This window comes from Oncorhynchus masou, chromosome 10, assembly GCF_036934945.1.
Source record: "Oncorhynchus masou masou isolate Uvic2021 chromosome 10, UVic_Omas_1.1, whole genome shotgun sequence".
Lineage (NCBI taxonomy): Eukaryota > Metazoa > Chordata > Actinopteri > Salmoniformes > Salmonidae > Oncorhynchus > Oncorhynchus masou.
The window spans coordinates 24,753,313-24,778,119 of record NC_088221.1 but is presented as its reverse complement, the minus strand read 5'-3'; the positions used below and the strand labels follow the sequence as shown (position 1 = coordinate 24,778,119).

General features: G+C 44.2%; 1 protein-coding gene across 3 annotated transcripts; it reads right to left on the bottom strand.

Annotated features, from left to right (window-relative positions):
- Nucleotides 1-1,528: 1,528 nt before the first annotated feature.
- On the bottom strand, nucleotides 1,529-9,792 carry LOC135547385 (phosphatidylinositol N-acetylglucosaminyltransferase subunit A-like). 3 transcript variants are annotated; one of them, XM_064976371.1, is made up of 7 exons: nucleotides 9,678-9,792; nucleotides 5,020-5,533; nucleotides 3,738-4,008; nucleotides 3,463-3,595; nucleotides 3,246-3,378; nucleotides 2,775-2,981; nucleotides 1,529-2,614 (listed from the first exon to the last, which is right to left on the bottom strand). In XM_064976371.1, exons 2-7 carry the CDS (start codon nucleotides 5,464-5,466, stop codon nucleotides 2,321-2,323), a joined length of 1,485 nt encoding a protein of 494 aa, XP_064832443.1. In that variant the 5' UTR covers nucleotides 5,467-5,533; nucleotides 9,678-9,792; the 3' UTR covers nucleotides 1,529-2,320. The 3 variants fall into 3 exon arrangements, with proteins under 3 accessions (XP_064832443.1, XP_064832444.1, XP_064832446.1); XM_064976372.1 differs by having other exon boundaries at nucleotides 3,463-3,589; XM_064976374.1 differs by lacking the exons at nucleotides 5,020-5,533; nucleotides 9,678-9,792 and adding an exon at nucleotides 4,204-4,301.
- Nucleotides 9,793-24,807: the final 15,015 nt, after the last annotated feature.

Below are 24,807 nucleotides of genomic sequence, written 5' to 3'. Positions count from 1 at the left end.
CGGGTAGCTTGGTTTGTTAGCCATTGCCAGCTCACGTAGCCTGCTAACTAACATCGGCTAGCTAGCTTGAACTAGCTAGCTAGCTAACCCATTTAGCCAGCTAGCTACAACATGGAAGGGAAAGTAAAGCCAAATGACAATTTTTTTCTTCTCATTTTGACAGAACAAAATACAAGCAACATTGGTGTTTGTTTAACTTCATCACCAAACAGCAACAAAGCAGACAGTACCTAGGGTTCAGTCCTCTTTTTCTCTGATACTGTTTTTAACTGTTTGAATGTATGTATGTCCGTGCGTGTCTGAAAGAGAGGTTTGTTGTATTCTGTTTGTATGTCCTTCCTTTCCCCTGCTCTGTTGTCCTGTCACTTTGTAGATGAAATTGGCCCTTCATTTCAGTGATGTAAATGCACACCTGGGGGAGGAGAGATGGGGAGGGGGAATGGGGAGAGGAAATTAGCCTTTACGGTTTGTTAGGGCCCTGCACTGTTTTGATGCTAACCACAAGCTTTTGTACATCCTGTTTGAGAGGTGTGTGTATGTGTATGGAATGGGGTCAATCTGCATGGTCAGATGGTAACAATGGCACACCACACACTGAAAGCAGAGGTGGATATGCAAAGATGGACCCTTTTAGTTTATGGATTCACAAAGATCAAGAAGAGGACACGTTTTTCTCTCCCGAAAACCAATGATTCGAAAACGCAATGGTTGGAGAATTGGTTTTGCTTTCCTGTTTTTTTTGTAGATGCATACAAAAAGTTTTGGATCTTTGAGTTTGTTTATTTGGAAGCCGATGATTAATAAAGAACCATGTATAAAAAATATTCCATCACATTGTTCACTTCACCATTGCTTTGTGATTTGGTTATATATTAAATTCCTCTACCCCACATGTCGAACTCATTCCACAAAGGCTTGAGTTTCCGCCGGTTTTTGCTCCACCCTTGTACTTGGTGGATGAATTAAGGTCACTAATTAGTAATGAATTTCAGGGATCCCGAGTGGCGCAGCAGTCTAAGGCACTGCATCTCAGTGCTAGAGGTGTCACTATAGACCCTGGTTTGATTCCAGGCTGTATCACAACCGGGTGTGATTGGGAGTCCCATAGGGCATTGTTAGGGTTTGGCCAGGGTAGGCCGTCATTGTGAATAAGAATTTGTTCTTAACTGACTTGCCTGGTTAAATTTAAAAACTCTTTAGGCAGTAAATGTGTTCTATAGTGACAACAATAGATGTGCATTACCCAGTCTACGCCCCTAATGATGTGTGAAAGGTGCCCTATGATTAGACTTGAAATAAAGGAATGCCAGCCACATCTCCTCCCCTTTCAGCTCTGTGTTTTGTCTGGTCAGCTGTTTACAGTGAAAACTGTGTTGTTTTTGTTCCTATATACAGTGGGGCAAAACAAGTAGTTAGTCAGCCACCAATTGTGCAAGTTCTCCCACTTAAAAAGATGAGGCCTGTAATTTTCATCATAGGTACACCAACTATGACAGATAAAATGAGAAAATAAATCCAGAAAATCACATTGTAGGATTTTTAATGAATTTATTTGTTTGCTAGACTGTTCTCTCCAGTACCGCATGGCAAGTAGTACCGGAGCGCCAAGTCCAAAAGGCTTCTGAACAGCTTCTATCCCCACTGCTGAACAACTAAGCAAATGGCTACCTGGACTATTTGCATTGACCCCCCCTCACTATTTATTATCTATGCAGTCACTTTACCCCTACCTACATGTACATATTACCTCGACTAACCTGAACCCCACACATTGACTCGGTACCGGTACCCCCTGTACATAGCCTAGTTGTTATTTTATTGTGTTACTTTTTTAAACTTCAGTTTATTTAGTAAATATTTTCATAACTCGTATTTTCTTAAAACTGCATTGTTGGTTAAGGGCTTGTAAGTAAGCATTTCACGGTAAGGTCTACACCGGTTGTATTCGGCGCATGTGACAAATAAAATTTGATTTGATTTGATTCTGCCACTCAGAAGAATTTTTAAAAATAATAAAGAAATAACATTACAAAAAAATACATAACTACAAAGTATTGATCCTTTTGATCATATAAAGTTTAACAAATAATACATTAAATATATAGAGGAAAACAAAACAACAAAAAATAATTTAAAAAAACAAACAATCCTATTGAAAACACATGGGTTCCCCCTGAAACATTCTGCAACAGGTGGTCAGTCTCCACAGGTCATAAGGTAGTGCGGTCAGATATCAAGTAAAAAAATAAAAAAAAACATCTGTATTTTCAGGAGTTATATAACAATTTAGGATAAGGATTTGTGCCTGCTTGAGTTGTGATCAGAGCTTGGTCTTGTGACCACTTGACTCCTCCTTTGTCAAGACGGCACTTTTAGAGCGAGTTCCTTTCCTATCGCCCATGCCCCGCCTCCACAACCCCTGAGGGCCCGTGGCGTCCATGGCAATATCTATGAGGTGGTCTGGGAGGAGCCAGCGGAGGAGGAGCAGGAAGAGGAAGTCGAGAACAGCAAAGAGGGCAAAGATGGAGCCTGCCACGGGGCCACAGTGGGCCCTCAGTCTGAGCAGCCGTCTGTCCAGAGGAAGAACCTCCTTCCCAGCGACGCAATCATACACCTGACAGAACAGAGAGAGCATAGACACAGTGTTAGTATCAATGAATTAGACCTCATCGGTATCTCAGTCGGAGTCAATGAAAGGTATTATGAAAGTGTATCACAGTGTAGATTTATGAAACATAATAAAATAGAGAGTATGTAAGCATGAATGAGCCTACCTTCTCTGTTCTCTCTGCGACGTTCCTCCAGGTGTACAGGGTGCGGACGTGGGCGTGGATGGTGGCGGGGGAGGCAACGTGGCCCGATAGTTGCCTAGCGATGACACTCTCCAGGCCGGCACACAGAGAATGCACGGTTGGCTCGCACAGGGTGATCAGATGCTCAGGCAGAACCTCTGGGATCCCTCCAACACGCGTACTTACCACCTACACGCACACACACACAAAATGATCAGATCTCAAACTCCCTCACATTACAAGCATACTCTACATCTAAACACTCACACATATACAAAGTTCACCTCGTTGCCCCATTCATCTTAATGGACAAACACCCACTCAATCCACCACTGCTTCTCATTAGACCCTGACTTACACCCAAACAGTTCAAGGTATCAACCACTTTATCTCACAGTGCACCAGCTAACGTATACTGTACCTGGCCTGTGTTGTGATAAGGGATGAACCCACCTGTAGTCCACAGCTGGCTCCCTCCACTATGGCCATGCAGAAGGCCTCAGTCAGGGAGGTGTTGAGGAAGATATGTCCCTGGACCAACACCCCACGCACATCCTTATGCTCCAGGGCCCCCAGGAGATGCACCCTTGGGAGAGAGAGAAGCAAATCAGACACATGCAGTACATATAAACACATACATACACACACACACACCACTGTATAATTGTACCTGTCGTGTAGTTGGTATTTCTCTCTCACTTCCTCCAACACGATTCTCTTTGGTCCCTCTCCACCAATCAAGAAATGTACATCTGGATGTTTCAGACAGAGCTCTGGGATGATCCTTCCCAGAAGATCTATTCCTTAAAAAAAGGGAAAGAGCAGGAAATGACACTTCACACTCCTACAATCATATCTACAGGAACTGTATGTAATAATAAATTAGGTAGATCAAGTTTTAGCTACATTTATCATTACATACAGTATAGTCTCACCCCACCCTACCTTTACGGTAGACGAGACGGCTGATCACAACGATGGTGATCCTGTCGTCATGCCGTTGGGAGGGGTCAGGGGTGAAGTCTCTGGGGTCGACGGCATTGGGGATGACAGAAACAATCTCGGGGTCGAGCCCTGCCCTGAGCACTGTGTTCTCCTTACTGGTGTATGACACGCACACAATGTGATTGGTATCGCACAGAGACACAGCCAGCAGCTTATTGGTCAGTACCGAGCTGACGTCAGCAAAACCGAAGAGGGAGTGGTCAGTGAACACCTGTAAACAGAAAACAACCTTTAGTTATTTATACTAGATGGACACATAAAAAGCTATTTCAGGAATGTGATATGTTACCGCCTTGCCGTAGGTTGAGTCTGCAATGGCACCCTATTCCTATAGTGCACTACGTTCGGTCAAAGGTAGGCTTAGTTTCACCACCCACAACACCCTCTCTGCTAGACTGCTACCCACCGTGTTGAGGCCCATGGCTACCCACCGTGTTGAGGCCCATGGTTACCCACCGTGTTGAGGCCCATGGTTACCCACCGTGTTGAGGCCCATGGTTACCCACCGTGTTGGTTACCCACCGTGTTGAGGCCCATGGTTACCCACCGTGTTGAGGCCCATGGTTACCCACAGTGTTGAGGCCCATGGTTACCCACCGTGTTGAGGCCCATGGCTACCCACCGTGTTGAGGCCCATGGCTACCCACCGTGTTGAGGCCCATGGCTACCCACCGTGTTGAGGCCCATGGCTACCCACCGTGTTGAGGCCCATGGCTACCCACCGTGTTGAGGCCCATGGTTATCCACCGTGTTGAGGCCCATGGTTACCCACCGTGTTGAGGCCCATGGTTACCCACCGTGTTGAGGCCCATGGTTACCCACCGTGTTGAGGCCCATGGTTACCCACTGTGTTGAGGCCCATGGTTACCCACTGTGTTGAGGCCCATGGTTACAAATCGTGTTGAGGCCCATGGCTACCCACCGTGTTGAGGCCCATGGTTATCCACCGTGTTAAGGCCCATGGTTACCCACCGTGTTGAGGCCCATGGTTACCCACCGTGTTGAGGCCCATGGTTACCCACCGTGTTGAGGCCCATGGTTACCCACCGTGTTGAGGCCCATGGTTACCCACCGTGTTGAGGCCCATGGTTACCCACTGTGTTGAGGCCCATGGTTACCCACTGTGTTGAGGCCCATGGTTACAAATCGTGTTGAGGCCCATGGTTACCCATCGTGTTGAGGCCCATGGTTACCCACCGTGTTGAGGCCCATGTTTACCCACCGTGTTGAGGCCCATGGTCTTGGCGTGGAACAGTGCATCGTGTCCCATGGCGGAGAAGGAGCTGTGGGCGTGCACCACGGTGATGCGCTCCCTGACGAACACACAGCGCAGAAGTGGCAGGCTGTGGAAGCAGGTGGTGACGGTGGACTGGTTGTACATCACCTGCAGGGGCAGGTAGTAGACCTTGAGCCCATTGGTCAGGTAGCGGACCCCCTTCCTGCAGCCGTAGGTGTGGGTGGCGATCACCACCTTGTGGCCCTTCTCGATCAGACACTGGGATAGCTGGTAGATGTGGCTCTCCACCCCTCCCATATTGGGGTAGAAGAAGTCTGACACCATGCAAATGTTGTGTTTCCTGGTTGGGGCCTGGGGAGCTACTGTGAGCCCGTCATGGTGTCTGTTTGCTGGGGGAGCATGGGCAGCCACCCCCCTCCTTCGCTGGCCCATGGTGGTGGAGTGCTGTGGTTGTGTGCGTCACTCATACAGGCGTTTCACATGTAGAGCAACCATGCACCTGTGTAAAGAATGAAATATATATCAATTACAATGGCTAGCTACAACAACACAATCTGCTCAGACTAGCCTAGGACTCAATCTAATTACTATATCATACACTTTGGTAATGAAGCTTATCGAAAGATGATCTTATGAATAAGCGGTTGCAAGCTAGCTAGTCGAGATATCATCTGGCCGCATACACTGAGTGTACAAAATGTTAGGAACACCTTCCTAATATTGAGTTTCACCCCTTTTTGCCCTCAGAACAAACTCAATTTGTTGAAGCATTGACTCTCGGTGTCGAAAGCGTTCCACAGGGATGCTGGCGTATGTTGACTCCAATGCTTCCCACAGTTGAGTCAAACTTGCTGGATGTCCTTCGGGTGGTGGACCATTCTTGATACACACAGGAAACGGTTGAGCGTGAAAAACCCAGCAGCATTGCAGTTCTTGATACACTCAAGAACTGCAGTGGCACCTACTACCGTACCACGTTCAAAGGAATTCAAATCTTTTCTTTTTTTAAACCCCTTTTTCTCCCCAATTTCGTGGTATCCAGTCTTGTCTCATCGCTACAACTCCCGTACGGACTTGGGAGAGGCGAAGGACGAGAGCTATGCGTCCTCCGAAACACAATCCAACCAAGCCGCACCGCTTCTTGACACAACGCACATCCAACCTGGAAGCCAGCCGCACCAATGTGTCGGAGGAAACACTGTGCACCTGGCAACCGAATCAGCGTGCACTGCGTCCGGCCTGCCACAAGAGTCGCTAGTGCGCGATGAGACAAGGATATCCCAAACCCTCCCTAACCCGGATGACGCTGGGCCAATTGTGCACCGCCCCATGGGCCTTGCGACCAGCTGCAACAGAGCCTGGGCTCTGGTGGCACAGCTAGCACTGCGATGCAGTGCCTGAGACCACTGCGCCACCCGGGAGGCCCAGAACTCAAATTTTTGTCTAACCTATTCACCGTCTGAATGGCACACACACAATCCATGTGTCAATTATCTCAAGGCTTAAAAATCATTATTTAACCTGTCAATCTACAAGGATTGAAGTGGATTTAACAAGTGACATCAATAGGGGATCATAGCTTTCACCTGGTCAGTCTATGTCATGGAAAGAGTAGGTGTTCCTAACAGTGGCGGTCAAATCACTGGGGAAGCCAGAAAAAAAAGGCCATATTACAACCTGTGTAGTGACAATTGCGTTTTTGCTCTTATAACCTGTTAATTCATATGCCGTGCGACCGTGATATTTAGGCCTAAAGGCTGAAACAATTAGACACAGTGGTAAAATACATTCAAAGACACCTTTGTTTTATCACAAAATCAGATAGCAACCTCTGTCCAGTTTAGTCCACAAATCATAAACTAAATGTCCCCTTTTCAGGACCCTGTCTTTCAAAGATACTTCATAAAAATCCAAAGAACTTCACAAATCTTCATTGTAAAGGGTTTAAACACTGTTTCCCAAGCTTGTTCAATGAACCATAAACAATTAATGAACATGCACCTGTTGAACGGTCGTTAAGACACTAACAGCTTACAGACGGTAGGTAATTAAGGTCACAGTTATGAAAACTTTGGACACTAAAGAGGCCTTTCTCTGAAAGACACCAAAAGAAAGATGCCCAGGATCCCTGCTCATCTGCGTGAACGTGCCTCAGGCAATGCTGCAAGGAGGCATGAGGACTGCAGATGTGGCCTGGCCAATAAATTGCAATGTCCATACTGTGAGACGCCTAAGACAGCGCTACAGGGAGACAGGATGGACAGCTGATCATCCTTGCAGTGGCAGACCACGTGTAACAACACCGGCATAGGATTGGTACATCCGAACATCACACCTGCGGGACAGGTACAGGATGGCAACAACAACTGCCCGAGTTACACCAGGAACACACAATCCCTCCATCAGTGCTCCGACTGTCCGCAATAGGCTGAGAGAGGCTGGACTGAGGGCTTGTAGGCCTGTTGTAAGGCAGGTCCTCACCAGACATCACCGGCAACAACGTCACCTATGGGCACCAACCCACCGTTGCTGGACCAGACAGGACTGGCAAAAAGTGCTCTTCACTGACGAGTCGCGGTTTTGTGCGCATGGGGTGATGGTTGAATCCGTGTTTATCGTTGAAGGAATGAGTGTTACACCGAGGCCTGTATTCTGGAGCGGGATTGAGGTGGAGGGTCCGTCATGGTCTGGGGCGGTGTGTCACAGCATCATCGGACTGAGCTTGTTGTCATTGCAAGCAATTTCAGCGCTGCGCGTTACAGGGAAGACATCCTTCTCCCTCATGGTGGTACCCTTCCTGCAGGCTCATCCTTACATGACCCTCCAGCATGACAATGCCACCAGCCATACTGCTCGTTCTGTGTGTGATTTCCTGCAAGGCAGGAATGTCAGTGTTCTGCCATGGCCATCGAAGAGCCCGGACCTCAATCCCATTGAGCACATCTGGGACCTGTTGGATCGGAGGGTGAGGGTCAGGGCCATTCACCCCAGAAAGGTCCAGGAACTTGCAGGTACCTTGGTGGAAAAGTGGGGTAACATCTCACAGCAAGAACTGGCAAATCTGGTGCAGTCCATGAGGAGATGCATTGCAGTACTTAATGCAGCTGGTGGCCACACCAGATACTGACTGTTACTTTTGATTTTGACTCCCCCTTTGTTCAGGGACACATTATTCAATTTCTGTTAGTCACATGTCTGTGGAACTTGTTCAGTTTATGTCAGTTGTTGAATCTTCATACAAATATTTACACGTTAAGTTTGCGGAAAATAAACGCAGTTGACAGTGAGAGGAAGTTTTTTTCCCTGAGTTTATTACATGTAACAGACAGTTACGACCAACAGCATGGTCAAGCAAGTTAATGTTTCCGGATTTTACGGACCACTAAAGAACTATTGATTTAGAACCACAGTGAGTTACCGCAAGTCGCAAAGAAAACAGCAGCTGCCTCCACCATTCCATCACCTCTGCTTAGTCTAATACAGTAACAACTAAAAGATACCAAAAACAATTTATTGCAATCAACGTAAGCAAAATAAAATGTGGCTGTCCATGGTTCTGTCTGCATGAGTATGCGTGAACGCAAGTAGAAAATATGTTGACTCACCCTACTTGTAGAGAAACGCCAATGCCATCCTCCTTTCTTTCATGTTGACAAAACAGTCTATCACTCAGCCATTACAGTACACGTGTTTATTTTTTGATGTCCTAGGCTACCTGGCTAAAATGCTTACTTGCAAGCCTAATTCCATTCATGGACAACTTTAGCTAGTTAACATTAGCCTGTCACATGCTGAATGTCCATCCTCTCAGGCCAGGGCACAACAATGCATGAATTAATGGTTTAATCAGAATCGTCATTATAATCATTGTCTAGTATGGAGAATTAAGTAAAACCACAAGACCAACTCCCTATCTCCATCCATGGGTAATTTAGGAAAGGGCCAATTTTAGCAAGCAATCTAGCCACCAAATGGCTACAACACAACGGGATGCAACAATTCAAGTTGTTCTGTCAATGATGAATGATCTCAATGCGATTTGATGTGAGGGATGCCAAAATCCAAGCTGGCTTTCCTTGACACTTTTTTGGGGTGAGCCAGGACCATTCACAGTTGAACTGGCTCAGTTTAGCTTAATTAACGCTGATAAAAAAAATATATTAAAAAATTGACCGATCAAGGGAAGCCAAATGCTCGCTGGCTTCCGTTGCATTCCAATCAAGTATGGGCAGCAACAATATCAGACTCGTTTAGACCAGACAGCATCAGATAGATGGCATACACGTAGGGAGACAGATGTTCGCTGTTTAGTTTGCTCGGATGCTTTTTTCCCCGGTGAGATACATTCAGCCTCTGCGAACTGAAGGACAATTATGAAACACAGAGAAGAAATATATATCGTTCTATGCATTTTTTTCTCCAATTTAGCCTGGCTTCCCTTGGCATCTATGAATACAGCCATGGTTCCTAATCTTTGTACAGTGTAGATAACCCATTCGTTTGTAGCTTGGAGGTAACGTTAACTAGCTGCTGTAACTTTTTAGTTGGCTAGTTAATGTTAGAAATTAAGCTAGATAAGCTAGTATGTTTGCTATGATGCTGCAAAGGACTTTGAGGGTTCAGACTTGAGACTATGACCTTACCTTCAAAGCAAAGAGAAATGTATTTTTGTTTTATATAAATCAACAATTTTGTCTCAGTTCATCGTTATTCAACCATATTCCGTCAATCAAAACAACACACACTTCCTGCTCCGCGTCATCATGTCAAAGATAGAACAACACGACAGATATTTCACTGGATGTATAAATGTGAAGCAACCGGTTGGCGTTTCCACTCACAAGCAAATATGGTAGTGAAAGGTGCCTACTGGCGCGTGGTGGGAGAAGAGGGAACGAGATGGATTTTGGCCGACACGGCAATTTTTTTAATCTATGAAACATTTGATCTCAATATACTTGTTATGAAGTGTTATTCTTTGCAAATTTTAAATTTCGCTGTTTGGGAGTGCAAATCCGAATTGAGTTACTGCACAAGGGAATTCATAGTAGGCGTTCCCTAACGAAATATGGAGACGTCTACTACAACGCGCCAATAGGTTATCGCTAACGCGTGCATGGCCCTGCCCACCTCCTTTGCTTATTCTGTCCACTATGACTAATTTGTTCCCAAGCTGTGGTCTATCTTGGTTTCGTTATAAAATCTTTGATCATGTCTTCATCTTCTTGTTCTTCTTATTAGTCTTCTTCGTTGGATTTATTGGCGAGCTACATGCAAAAATGTTTGTCGCCTCTAACTGGACGGGTTTAAATTCACAAAATAAAAGTTTATTCCACTACGGGGAAAAGAAAATTAACATTAAAACACAAACTACGAAAGAATTTACCCCCCCTCCCAAAAAAACAACAATTTATATATATAGGGTGGGACTGCACGAGTCAGTAATCCATGGAGCTCCTCGGATGTTAAAAGGAAAGGTTCACCCATTTTGAATGTTATATGTTTTTGTGATGTCCTATCGATTCCCTGGGTCATTTAATGTTTTCCTGTGTATCTGAGTTATTGGGGCTCTAGCAGGCAGAAATATGGCTGGTATGACAATGCACTGTGATACAGTCACTCTCACTACCCTATACATTAATAGGAATATGACTTTTATCATGCAAAGACGTCTATCATACATGCCAGATTTTAATATTCCTACCTCGAGAAATGTGTCATTTAACATCTAGCACATTTGTCCTATGTGCCTGCCTCTTTACGCCTCGTTCACACCGACAGCATTTTGGTACACCAGAAGTACATTTCCAATGGAATGCTGCATTTGCCTTGCAGTACTGCATTGCAGAGGCAGAGTTCTCCTTCCTTCCATTGACCAAACGATTCATCCTACGAATGTCGACCACTCCAGGAATTTTCTTTAGCATGTTAATGTCAACATTCTCAGACACTCCAGAACTTACTCCTTTGACAGGCACCCACACTGCTCCGTAGGTCAATACATGACATAGCATAATCATTAACTAAATTTTGAGGCCCAGATAATTATCCTTCTGATCAGCATAAACACACAAAATCAACACAAGCCCAGCCCTTGTGATTTTCACTAACTGTCCTTTACTCAATGCTTTCTTTACCATTTTGGATACTTCCCACGGATCCACCAAATCGGGACCCAATTCTCCCAGAAAACAAACTCCTACCAGATTCAACCGGGTAATACCTTCACTAAGAAGTTACCTTTAGTACATTAGTTTAACATACTTATTTCCACCATTATCAGATTCAAGCTCCATCTCGCATGACCTTCACAAAGAGATAGATAGAGGACTCATCTTTGTACGGTATCTGTGCCATTTTAGCATCAGACTGGAATATGTTACCGGAGTTTTCCGATGGCATTGACGAGTACACCACATCAGTCACTGACTTAATCAATAAGTGCATCAATGACGTCGTCACCACAGTGACTGTGCGTACATACCCCAACCAGAAGCCATGGATTAAAGGGTAGAGCTGCCACTTTCAAGGAGCTGGATTCTAACCCGGAAGCTTATAAGAAATCCCGCTATGCCCTCCGAAGAACCATCAAACAGGAAAAGCGTCAATACAGGACAAAGATCGAATCGTACTACAATGGCTTCAACGCTCAACAGATGTGGCAGGGCTTGCAAACTATTACAGACTACAAAGGGAAGCACAGCCGCGAGCTGCCAGTTGACACGAGTAGAGGTCAACCGATTAATCGGAATGACCGATTAATTAGGGCCGATTTCAAGTTTTCATAACAATCGTAATCGGCATTTTTGGACACCAATCATGGCCAATTACATTGTACTTCACGAGGAGACTGCGTGGCAGGCTGACTACCTATTATGCGAGTGCAGCAAGGAGCCAAGGTAAGGTGCTCGCTACCATTAAACGTATTTTGTAAAAAACAATCTTTACATAATCACTAGTTAACTACACATAGTTGATGATATTACTAGTTTATCTAGCTTGTCCTGCGTTGCATATAATCGATGCGGTGCCTGTTAATCATAACCTACTTCGCCAAACGAGTGATTTAACAAGCACATTCGCGAAAAATTACTGTCGTTGCACCAATGTGTACCTAACCCTAAACATTAATGCCTTTCTTAAAATCAATACACAAGTATATATTTTTAAACCTGCATATTTAGTTAATATTACCTGCAAACATGCATTCTGCATTCTTGCATTCTGTGCAACAGAGTCAGGGCAGCAGTTTGGGCCGCCTGGCTCATTGTGAACTGTGAAGACTATTTCTTCCTAACAAAGACAGCCAACTTGCCAAACGGGGATGATTTAACAAAAGCGGATTTGAGAAAAAAGCATAATCATTGCACGAATGTACCTAACCATAAACATCAATGCCTTTCTTAAAATTAATACACAGAAGTATAGTATTTCTGTGTGTTATTATGTTATAATTAAGTCTATGATTTGATATTTGATAGAGGCAGTCTGACTGAGCGGTGGAAGGCAGCAGCAGGCTCGTAAGCATTCATTCAAACAGCACTTTCGTGCATTTGCCAGCAGCTCTTCGCTGTGCTTCAAGCATTGAGCTGTTTATGACTTCAAGCCTATCAACTCCTGAGATTAGGCTGGTGTAAACGATGTGAAATGGCTAGCTTGTTAGTGGGGTACGAACTAATAGCGTTTCAAAGTCACTCGCTCTGAGACTTGGAGTAGTTGTTCCCCTTGCTCCGCGGCTTTTGTGGAGCGAAGGGTAACGATGCTTCGAGTGTGGCTGTTGTCGATGTGTTCCTGGTTCGAGCCCAGGTAGGGGCGAGGAGAGGGACGGAAGCTATACGGTTACACTGGCAATACTAAAGTGCCTATAAGAACATCCAATAGTCAAAGGTTCATGAAATACAAATTGTATAGAGAGAATTCCTATAATTCCTTTAATAACCTCAACCTAAAACTTCTTACCTGGGAATATTGAAGACTCATGTTAAAAGGAACCACCAGCTTTCATATGTTCTCATGTTCTGAGCAAGGAACTTAAACATTAGCTTTTTTACATGGTACATATTGCACTTTTACTTTCTCCTCCAACACTTTGTTTTTGCATTATTTAAACCAAATTGAACATGTTTCATTATTTATTTGAGGCTAAACTGATTTGATTGATGTATTATATTAAGTTAAAATAAATGTGTTCATTCAGTATTTTTGTACTTATCATTATTACAAATAAATACATTTTTTTAAATGTCATCGGCCGATTAATCGGCATCTGCTTTTTTGGTCCTCCAATAATCGATATCGGTGTTAAAAAATCATAGTCGGTCGACCTCAAGACACGAGCCTACCAGACTAGCTAAATGACTTCTATGCTCGCCTATGTGAGAATACTATTCATTGACTACAGGGTTCAACACAATAGTGCCCTGAAAACTGCCCTGAAAACTCATCACTAAGAAGCTAAGGACCTTGGGACTAAACACCGTTCAACTGACGACCGAAGTCAGCCTGCAAGCGCCCGGCCCGCCCAAGGAGTCGCTAGAGCACGATGAGCCAAGTAAAGACCTCCCACCCCCCCTCTGGTACAGAACGGCATAGGCAAGATGCAGATACTATCGGATTCACGTAATCTTACATGCTTATGGCACCTCATTGCACTCAGACACTTAAGTCACAACAAACAATCTGCAAGAACTGTAGGTAGCATCCTGACAGAGAATGAGGACCTTCCCTAAGTCTACAAGGTAAGGAATGAGGTAAGGAATGAGACAAACAAACAGTAGGCTATAATTACCAACTGTAAATGCTGGCCTTCAATTTAATACTGCCATAAAGTGACAGATTGTTATTATAAGGTTTATAGATAAAGGCTGAGAGATCAGTCAAAAGCCTTCATGACACCAAATCCCTTACCCAAAAGTTTCCTTGCCATGGAACTACTATGATTGATAGCAGAACTACTGAAAATACTGGTGCATATTATGATATGGGAGAGGATTATTTCTGGTGAAACTTTGAATTGATCTAGGTTGATGAGTGATAGTATTGACAGTTTAGGGCCAGTTTCCAACAATTATCATTTCATGTTTTTAACGCAATACACTTTTGATGTGTGAGACAAAGTTGTGACACACCCTGAGCAGATCAGATCTCTGCATGTTCAAACCAAATCCTCCCATGCTCGACAAGTAATGTAATGAAAACAACAAATATCCTATCTGTACCCAACATTATTGACAGGGAAGGCTCAAACACTGAGCCTACCAAACATGAGGAACACCTTCCTATTATTCAGTTGCATCCACCCAGCAGAGTTGCAGTTCTTGGCACAAACCATTGTACCTGTCACTTACTACCATCCCCCATTCACAGTGTGATTTATTTGATGCTGTAAAACAGGGATAAGCAACTGGTGGCCTGGGGGACGGCACCAAAAATAACTTCCTCTGTGTGTAATACCAGCTAAGAGTTTGGAAACACCTACTCATTCAAGGGATTTTCTTTGTTTTTACTATTTTCTACATTGTGGAATAATGGTGAAGGCATCAAAACTATGAAATAACACATGTGGAATCATGTATTAACCAAAAAAGTGTTACACAAATGAAAATATATTTTATACTTTAGATTTTTCAAAGTAGCCACCATTTCTTTGCCTTGATGATAGCTTTGCACACTCTTGGCATTCTTTCAACTAGCTTCAGCTGGAATGCATTTCCAACAGTCTTGAAGGAGTTCCCACATATAATGAGCACTTGTTGGCTGCTTTTCCTTCACTCTGTGGTCCAACTCATCCCAAACCATCTCAATTGGGTTGAGGTTGGCTAATTATGGAGGCCAGGTCATCTTAAGCGCAAACCAGATGGGATGGCGTATTGCCACAGAATGCTGTGTTAGCCATGCTGGTTAGTTGTGCCTTGAATTCTAAATAAATTACAGACAGTGTCACCAGCAAAGCACCCCCACACCATCATACCTCCTCCATGCTTCACGGTGGGCACCACACATGCAGAGATCATCCGTTCACCTACTCTGCGTTTCACAAAGACACGTCAGTTGGAACCAAAAATCTTTCATTTGGACTCATCAGACAAAAGGACAGATTTCCACTCGTATAATGTCTGTTGCTCGTGTTTCTTGGCCCAATAAAGTATCTTCTTCTTATTGGTGTCGTTTAGTAGTGGTTCCTTTGCAGCAATTCGACCATGAAGGCCTGATTCACGTAGTCTCCTCTGAACAGTTGATGTTGAGATGTGAACTCTCTGCAGAATTTATTTGGGCTGCAATTTATGAGTCTGGTAACTAATAAACTTATTTGACAGGATTTGGAAAGGCACACAAAGTGCATGTCAGAGCAAAAACCAAGCCATGAGGTTGAAGGAATTGTCCGTAGAGCTCCTAGACAGGATGGTGTCGAAGCACAGATCTGGAAAAGGGTAACAAACATTTCTGCAGCATTGAAGGTCCCCAAGAACACAGTGGCCTCCATCATTCTTTAATGGAAGAAATTTGGAACCACCAACACTCTTCCTAGAGCTGGCTGCCCAGCCAAACTGAGCAAACGGGGGAGAAGGGTCTTGGTCTGGGAGGTGACCAAGAACCAGATGGTCACTCTGACAGAGCTCCAGAGTTCCTCTGTGGAGATGGGAGTACCTTCCAGAATGACAACCATCTCTGCAGCACTCCACCAATCAGGCCTTTATGGTAGTGGCCAGACAGAAGCCACTCCTCAGTAAAAGGCACATGCCAGCCCACTTGGAGTAAAGGACAAGATTCTCTGGTCTGACGAAACCAAGATTGAACTCTTTGGCCTGAAAGCCAAGAGTCACGTACGGAGAAAATCCGACACCATCCCTATGGTGAAGCATGGTGGTGGTAGCATCATGCGGTGGGGATGTTTTTCAGTGACAGGGACTGGGAGACTAGTCAGAGAGCTCAGGACCTCAGACTGGGGTGAAGGTTCACTTTCCAACAGGACAACAACTCTAAGCACACAGCCAAGACAACGCAGGAGTGGCTTCGGGACATGTCTCTGAATGTCCTTGAGTGGCCCAGCCAGAGCCCAGACTTGAACCCGATTGAACAACTCTGGAGAGGCCTGAAAATAGCTGTGCAGCGATGCTCCCCATCCAACCTGACAGAGCTTGAGATGAGGGAAGAATGGGAGAAACTCCCCAAATACAGGTGTGTCAAGCTTGAAGCATCATACCCAATAAGACTCGAGGCTGTAATCGCTGCCAAAGGTGCTTCAACAAAGTACTGAGTAAAAGGTCTGAGTATTTCCATTTTTTATTTGTAATAAATTTGCAACATTTTATTTAATCCATTTTAGAATAAGGCTGTAACATAATAAAATGTGGAAAAAGTCAAGGGGTCTGAATACTTTCTGATTGCACTGCGTGTGTGTGTGTGTGTGTGTGTTTGTCACAAACCGGCTCAAAGCCCGTAACAAAAGGGAGACAACGTGGAGATAAGGCGTAACAAAAGACATATTTATTAACTAAAGCAAAAGGAAAATATACAATGGTGTGTGTAATCAGTAATCAGTAGTGTAAGTGAGTGTTTTGCATGCATGAATGTGATAATGCAGGGTGTTGAAAAGATGCTAAAGCAAGCAACTCAAAAAACACAACAAAATCCATAAAGGTGTCTGCATGGAGAGAGTCTCCTCCATGAATGGGGAAGTTGTGTATTTATCCTGGGAGACACCGGGCCCAGGTGTTTCCCATGTAGCTGACGACCCTCCCAACTCCGCCCACCGGCATCCTAATAAGGAAACAACAAAGAGAGAATACTGGAGACAGAGTTGGAGGGTCGTCACATTCCTCCCCATAAAACCGGGGACCAACAAGGGCCCCGGAACAACGACACAGCCCTCTGCGTCCCAAATGGATGAGGGGTTACGTGTTCACTTACAATTTGCCCCAGCCAACCTCCTCCCGAGACCTCAGCAACCTTCGCACAGGAAGCAACATTTAAGAGGAAAGAAGAAAAAACCTGGAGGGAGCAGACAGGACAGAGAGAACATGACAATACGAACAATGGTCAGTCACGTAAACATTTAGGAACAGGGCGCACGAGAGAGCGCATCAGCAATCACGGTTTCAGTCCCCCGGATGTGCCGCACATCGAGATGGAATGATTGTAAAAATAAACACCATCGCATTATCCTCTGGTTTGGACACATCATGGACCTCAAAAAAGTGAGGGGGTTATGGTTGGTGTAGACCACAATAGGTACTACCCCCAACCCGACATACACTTCGAAGTGTTGTAGGGCCCAAATGAGTGCTCGCACTTCCTTTTCAATAACCGAATAGTTCAACTGATAATCGTTAGGGCAACTTTTTAGAAAATAAACTAACAGGCCTCTCAACCCCAGACACATCTGCTTGCAGCAAAACTGCACCTGCCCCCACATGACTAGCATCCACCTGCAAGGTAAATGACAAATCCAAGCGAGGAGCAGCCAGCACCGGAGTTGAGGTAAGCAACCTCTTTGCATCTTCAAAAGCGTGTTGACAACGAGTAGACCAAACGTAAACAGCCTTAGCTCTCAGCATATCTGTCAAAGGAGCGACCACAGTAGAGAAGTTATTACAAAAACTACGGTAATAACCAATCATGCCCATGAAACGCATCAGTTCCTTTTTAGTAGTTGGTGGTGGAAAAGCATCAATAGCCACCACTTTAGCCCGAACAGGACGCACTTCACCCTGCCCAACCACTTTTCCAAGGTGTGTAACGGTCGCCTGAGCAAACTCACATTTAGCCAGATTGATTGTGAGGCGATCCGCAGCCAGACGTTCGAACAAGGCTTGAATACGGGACAGATGTTCTTCCCAAGTATCTGCATATATCACTACATCGTCCAAATAAACAGCGCACCCGGTCAGACCGGCGACAACCCTGTTCATAAGTCGCTGAAAAGTGGCAGGTGCATTACGCAGAACGAAACTCATAATCGAATATGAGTACAGACCAAAGGGTGTAATAAAGGCAGAGATTTCACGTGCCCTAGTCGTCAGTGGCACCTGCCTATAGCCTTTTAACAGGTCAAATTTGCTCACAAACTTAGCTGCACCGACTTGATCAACACAGTCCTCCATCCGAGGAAGAGGAAAATAATCTGGCTTTGTGATACTGTTTACCTTACGGTAGTCCGTACAAAATCGGTTTGTTCCATCCGGTTTACTGACCAAGATACAGGGAGAAGCCCAACTGGAGAAAGAAGGCTCTGCTATCTTACTCTCCAGCATGTACTTGACCTCAGCATCCAGACAACGTAGTTTCTCTGAAGAAACTCTATAGAACCACTGACGAATGGGGTCAGCATCTCCAATGTCAATCATGTTCTATTAAGTTTGTACGTGTAGGTGTATCAGAAAACAAACCTGGACATCTCTGAATCAGACCAACCATCTCTTTCCGCCCATCAAAAGGTAGGTGAGTGAGAAGACTGTCTAAAATATCCAGTGTTTCTGAATTTTTCAATCTACCCTGCAATATACAATCGTCAGGACCAGGAACATCTTCCTCCTCATGCACAGATCTAGCACGACAAGAACCCAAGGAAACAACGGTATCAGGCAAAATAACAGGTTTACCGTCCTCTGTGGACTGGATTTACATGGCACAGTTGGTGTGCTTTCCTCCGTTCTGGAGTGGCAACTAGATAATTTTGCTCAGTGTACTGGCGCACCACTGTATATGGACCTTGAAACTTGGCTTGAAAAGGAGTACCAACAATTGGCAGCAGAGCAAGAACCTGGTCACCCGGACTAAAGTGACGAGGCTCAGTTCGGCGATCAAATATGCCCTTCATCCTCTCCTGTGAAGAGGATAACTTCTCCTTAGCCATTTCACCGGCGGCATACAGGCATCGCCGGAAATCACACACATACGATAACAGGGACTGAGGAGGCTCGGGAGACTTCCAGTCATCCTGGAGAACAGATAAAAGTCCACGCACCCTATGTCCAAACATAAGGTCATTTGGACTGAAACCCGTGCTCTCCTGTGAAACCTCCCTAGCGGCTAACAGTAACCAAGTCAACCCCTCCTCCCAATCCTTATCCATCTCAGTACAATAAGCTCTCAACAAAGACTCAAGTGTTTGATGGAAACGTTCCAGTGCTCCTTGACTTTGCGCGTGATAGGCGCTAGACAAATTGTGTTTAATATGGAGCTGTTGCAGAACCTGACTAAACAGATTAGAGGTGAAATTAGATCCTTGATCACTCTGAATGACCTTAGGGATTCCAAACAATTTTTTATTTATTTATTTTACTAGGCAAGTCAGTTAAGAACAAATTCTTATTTTCAATGACGGCCTAGGAACAGTGGGTTAACTGCCTGTTCAGGGGCAGAACGACAGATTTGTACCTTGTCAGCTTGGGGATTTGAACTTGCAACCTTTCGGTTACTAGTCCAACGCTCTAACCACTAGGCTACCCCTGCTACCCTACCCTAGATCGGAGAGGATAGGCAGCAGGAAACCAAGTGGTCTGACACATCACAGTGAACAGGTAACTGCTACCCTTTTTAGAATGAGGCAGAGGACCCACACAGTCAAATCAAATCAAATCAAATTTTATTTGTCACATACACATGGTTAGCAGATGTTAATGCGAGTGTAGCGAAATGCTTGTGCTTCCAGTTCCGACAATGCAGTAATAACCAGCAAGTAATCTAACTAACAATTCCAAAACTAATTTCTTATACACAGTGTAAGGGGATAAAGAATATGTACATAAAGATATGAATGAGTGATGGTGCAGAGCAGCATAGGCAAGATACAGTAGTTGGTATCGAGTAGAGTATATACATATGAGATGAGTATGTAAACAAAGTGGCATAGTTAAAGTGGCTAGTGATACATGTATTACATAAGGATGCAGTAGATGATAGAGTACAGTATATACGTATACATATGAGATGAATAATGTAGGGTATGTAAATATTATATTAGGTAGCATTGTTTAAAGTGGCAAGTGATATATTTTACATCAATTTCCATCAATTCCCATTATTAAAGTGGCTGGAGTTGAGTCAGTGTGTTGGCAGCAGACACTCAATGTTAGTGGTGGCTGTTTAATCTTGATACTCCCCATCCCGGATCCGGGATCGTGAATAAAGCCTCAGGCTCATTAGCATAACGCAACGTTAACGATTTCTGAAAATCGCAAATTAAATGAAAATAATGCACCTGCTCTCAAGCTTAGCCTTTTCTTAACAACACTGTCATCTCAGATTTTCAAAATATGCTTTTGAACCATAGCAAATCACTAATTTGTGTAAGAGTATTGCAAGCTAGCTTAGCATTTTGAGTAGCATTTAGCACGCAACATTTTCACAAAAACCAGATAACCAAATAAATAAAATCATTTACCTTTGAAGAGCTTCGGATGTTTTCAATGAGGAGACTCAGTTACATAGCAAATGTTCGCTCCGTTTTGTACATCACATTTGGCTACCGAAACGAACCGAAAATTCAGTCACCAAAACGTCAAACTTTTTCCGAATTAACTCCATAATATCGACCGAAACATGGCAAACGTTGTTTAGAATCAATCCTCAAGGTGTTTTTTCACATATCTCTTCATTGATATGCAGTTCGTGGAAGCCTGCTTTCCCCTCAGAATCGCATGGAAAAATACCAGCAGCTGAAAAAGACGCACCAATTTCGACGGAGGACACCGGGCGGACACCTGGAAAATGTAGTCTCTTATGGTCAATCTTCCAATGATATGCCTACAAATACGTCACAATGCTGCAGACACCTTGGGGAAACGACAGAAAGGGCAGGCTCATTCCTCTCGCATTCACAGCCATATAAGGAGACAATGGAAAACGGAGCCTCAAAAATCCTGCTGATTTCCTGGTTGCCGTTTCATCTTGGTTTTGCCTGTAGCTCCCGTTCTAGGGCACCCACAGACAATATCTTTGCAGTTCTGGAAAATTCAGAGTGTTTTCTTTCCAAAGCTATCAATTATATGCATAGTCGAGCATCTTTTTGTGACAAAATATCTTGTTTAAAACGGGAACGTTTTTCATCCAAAAATGAAATTGTGCCCCCAGAGTTTCAAGAGGTTTTAACAGTCTGATGGCCTTGAGATAGAAGCTGTTTTTCAGTCTCTCGGTCCCTGCTTAGATGCGCCTGTACTGACCTCGCCTTCTGGATGATAGCGGGGTGAACAGGCAGTGGCTCGGGTGGGTGTTGTCCTTGATGATTTTTGTGGCCTTCCTGTAACATCGGGTGGTGTAGGTGTCCTGGAGGGCAGGTAGTTTGCCCCCGGTGATACGTTGTGCAGACCTCACTACCCTCTGGAGAGCCTTACGGTTGTGGGCGGAGCAGTTGCCGTACCAGGCGGTGATACAGCCACAGATAACGCAATCTCTATTGCACTCAACAATGCCCTTTCCCACCTGGACAAAAGGAGCACCTACGTGAGAATGCTGTTCATTGACTACAGATCAGTGTTCAACACCATAGTGCCCTCAAAGCTCATCACTAAGCTAAGGACCCTGGGACTAAACACCTCCCTCTGCAACTGGATCCTGGACATCCTGACGGGGCGCCCACAGGTGGTAAGGGTAGGCAACAACACATCTGCCATGCTTGTCCTCAACACAGAGGCTACTCAGGGGTGCATGCTCAGTCCCCTCCTGTACTCCCTGTTCACCCATGACTGTGTGGCCAAGTACGACTTCAACACCATCATTAAGTTTGCAGACAACACAGCGGTGGTAGGCCTGATCACCGACAACGATGAGACAGCCTTTAGGGAGGAGGCCAAAGACCTGGAAGTGTGGTGTCAGAACAACAACCTCTCCCTCAACGTGATCAAGACAAAGGAGATGATCGTAGACTACAGGAAAAGGAGGGCAGAGCATGTCCCCATTCTCATCGAGAGCAGGTTGAGAGCTTCAAGTTCCTTGGTGTCCACATCACCAACAAACTATCATGGTCCAAACACACCAAGACAGTCATGAAGAGGGCATGCGTATGGCCCAGTACACCAAGGGGACAAGATTCTTGCCATCCAGGACCTCTATACCAGGCGATGTCAAAGGAAGGACCTAAAATGGCCAAAGACTCCAGCCACACTAGTCATATACTATTCTCTCTGCTGCTGCACGACAAGCAGTACCGGAGCACAAAGTCTAGGTCCAAAAGGCTTCTTTTATTATTATTTATTTATTCATTTTTTTTACCTCTTTTCTCCCCAATTTTGTTATATCCAATTGGTAGTTACAGTCTTGTCCCATCGCTGCAACTCCCATACGGATTCGGGAGAGACGAATGTTGAGAGCCATGCTTCCTCCGAAACGCGACCCGCCAAGCCGCGCTGCTTCTTGACACACTGCTCACTTAACCCGGAAGCCAGCCACACCAATCTTTCAGAGGAAACATAGTCTAACTGGGGAACGTGTCAGCGTGCATGCACCCGGCCCACCACAGAAGTCGCTAGAGCGTGATGGGACAAGGACATATCAAGACCAAACTCGCCCTTAAACCGGACGACGCTGGGCCAATTGTGCGCCGCCTCACGGGTCTCCCAGTCACGGCCGGCTGCAATACAGCCCGGGATCGAACCCAGATATGTAGCCTTAGACCGCTGCGCCACTCAGGAGGCCCAAATGGCTTCTTAACAGCTTCTACCCCCCAAGCCATAAGTTGCTGAACAGCTAATCAAATTCCTACCTGGACTATTTGCATTGCCCCCCCCCCCCCTTTTTTACCCTGCTGCTACTTGATGTTTTATCTATGCATAGTCACTTTACCCCTACCTACATGGACATTTTACCTCAAATACCTCGATTAACCTCTACCCCTGCACATTGACTCGGTACCAGTACCCCCTGTATATAACCTCATTATTGTTATTTTATTATTGCTCTTTTATTTTTTACTTTAGTTTATTTGTAAATATTTTTCTTAAAACTGCATTGTTGGTTAAGGGCCTGTAAGTAAGTATTTCACGGTACAACACCTGTTGTATTCGGCGCAAAATTTGATTTGATCCCTACTGGAGATAAGAGGCACCTTGTGGTCAACTCCTGGTGCTTCATCGTTTTGGTCATCAGCAGCAGGGATGTAATTTCTGTCTTTTCAGATCTTCTTTTAGGCCCTGTGTCACACTAAAGAGGAGGAATGCCTCTTCATTTTCAGAACCTTCAACCTTCATACATTGTTGTTATGCTACTTTACTTTGCCATTGCATTAGCGTTACTTGCCAATGTGGGTATTGAGTGTCTGTAGGCCTATGCAACAGCCCTAATCCATCATTGGTGGTGTCAATGAAAATCACCCACCGGGCAAAAACTGGTTGAATCAACGCTGTATCCACCGTCATTTCAACAAAGAAATTCTATGAGATGACGTTGAATCATGGAAAATGGATTGGATTTGAAAAAAGTCATCAACGTTAAGGAATGTAGTATTTTTTGCACCCAACTTTGAACCTAAATGACGTGGTGACATGCTATGTTCATTTCACATTGAATTCACGTTGGTTGACAACTCAACCAAATGAAAATCAAAACTCGATGTTGAACTGACGTCTGTGCCCAGTAGGCAGTGATTCCCAACTTGTTCTGGGAAGATGGACTTAAAACAGATTTCTTCATGTGAATTAAATGCATAAGTCAAATAACTTTCACTTTGTTACATACTTTTATTATGCCTCTGTAGAGACATTTTCTCTATTATCTTTTTTTATGGCCCTTGTATATCGAACTCCTCAAAGTTGCTGAAGTTGTCCCCAGGACTGCACAAACAGGCTTGTCTGGGCAGAGAGAGGGAATTTTATGTTCTAATGACAGTTCCCTCAACAATACTGGACAAGCAGGGATTTTTCCCATGTCCCACGTCACTGTTCCAACAGATGATCAAACTATACAAACCAGGAAGTGGCTAACACTCTCACATCCACCTTTTCAAATTCGAATCTTGGATAGTATCTTAAACATAGATCATAGTTTCTCAAGAGATGCATTTGATCATGAAACTGCCAGGACATAAACAAATACATCTGCCAAGGATGTATAGATTTTAAGCTATTATTAGTGGAATATTTAGATTTAAAGCACATAGTAGATGTACAGTATGATGATCCAGTTAATACAATCTATGGCCTTTAGCCCATAGAAACGCTTTGAATAACGCATTTATAAATGGCAAAAAAGACAGTCAAAAATTAAATCACAAGGAATAATGTTTTGAAGTGTCTGACTTATATCTAGGAGATAAAATAAATATTTTTGTTTTTTTGGACATATATTTAACTCCTTATTTTTGTTAGCACAAAACTACCGCCACACTTACATTAATTTGTATGGGTTACATTCAGATGAGTCCCGTGACACTTGTGGAATTCATAGAGCAAAACAGATTATTTATTATGTTACTTAGATTGGGTGCGTCAATAGACTTAAGGGCACGCCTTTGATTACTGTAACACGCAGATAACCTATTATCAGTATGGGTGTGCCTGGCGCTCTGTGTACAATATATAGCTACATTGATAGATTAAACAATCAGACACACATGCCCATTAAAATAATAGTAGGCTATAGATACAACTATATCTATAAAAACGTGTGACTAAAATGTATAGAGAGCTCCTTCTTTTGCAGCTTTTAGTCCATAGTATTGCTTAACTTGAAACCTTTACCTTTGTGAACAAGAATACAATATACCCATTTACTCGAGTTGAAACCATGCCCAAAAAAGCTCAGCAAGGTTGATTTGGGACGATGATTAGGCTGAGCAAC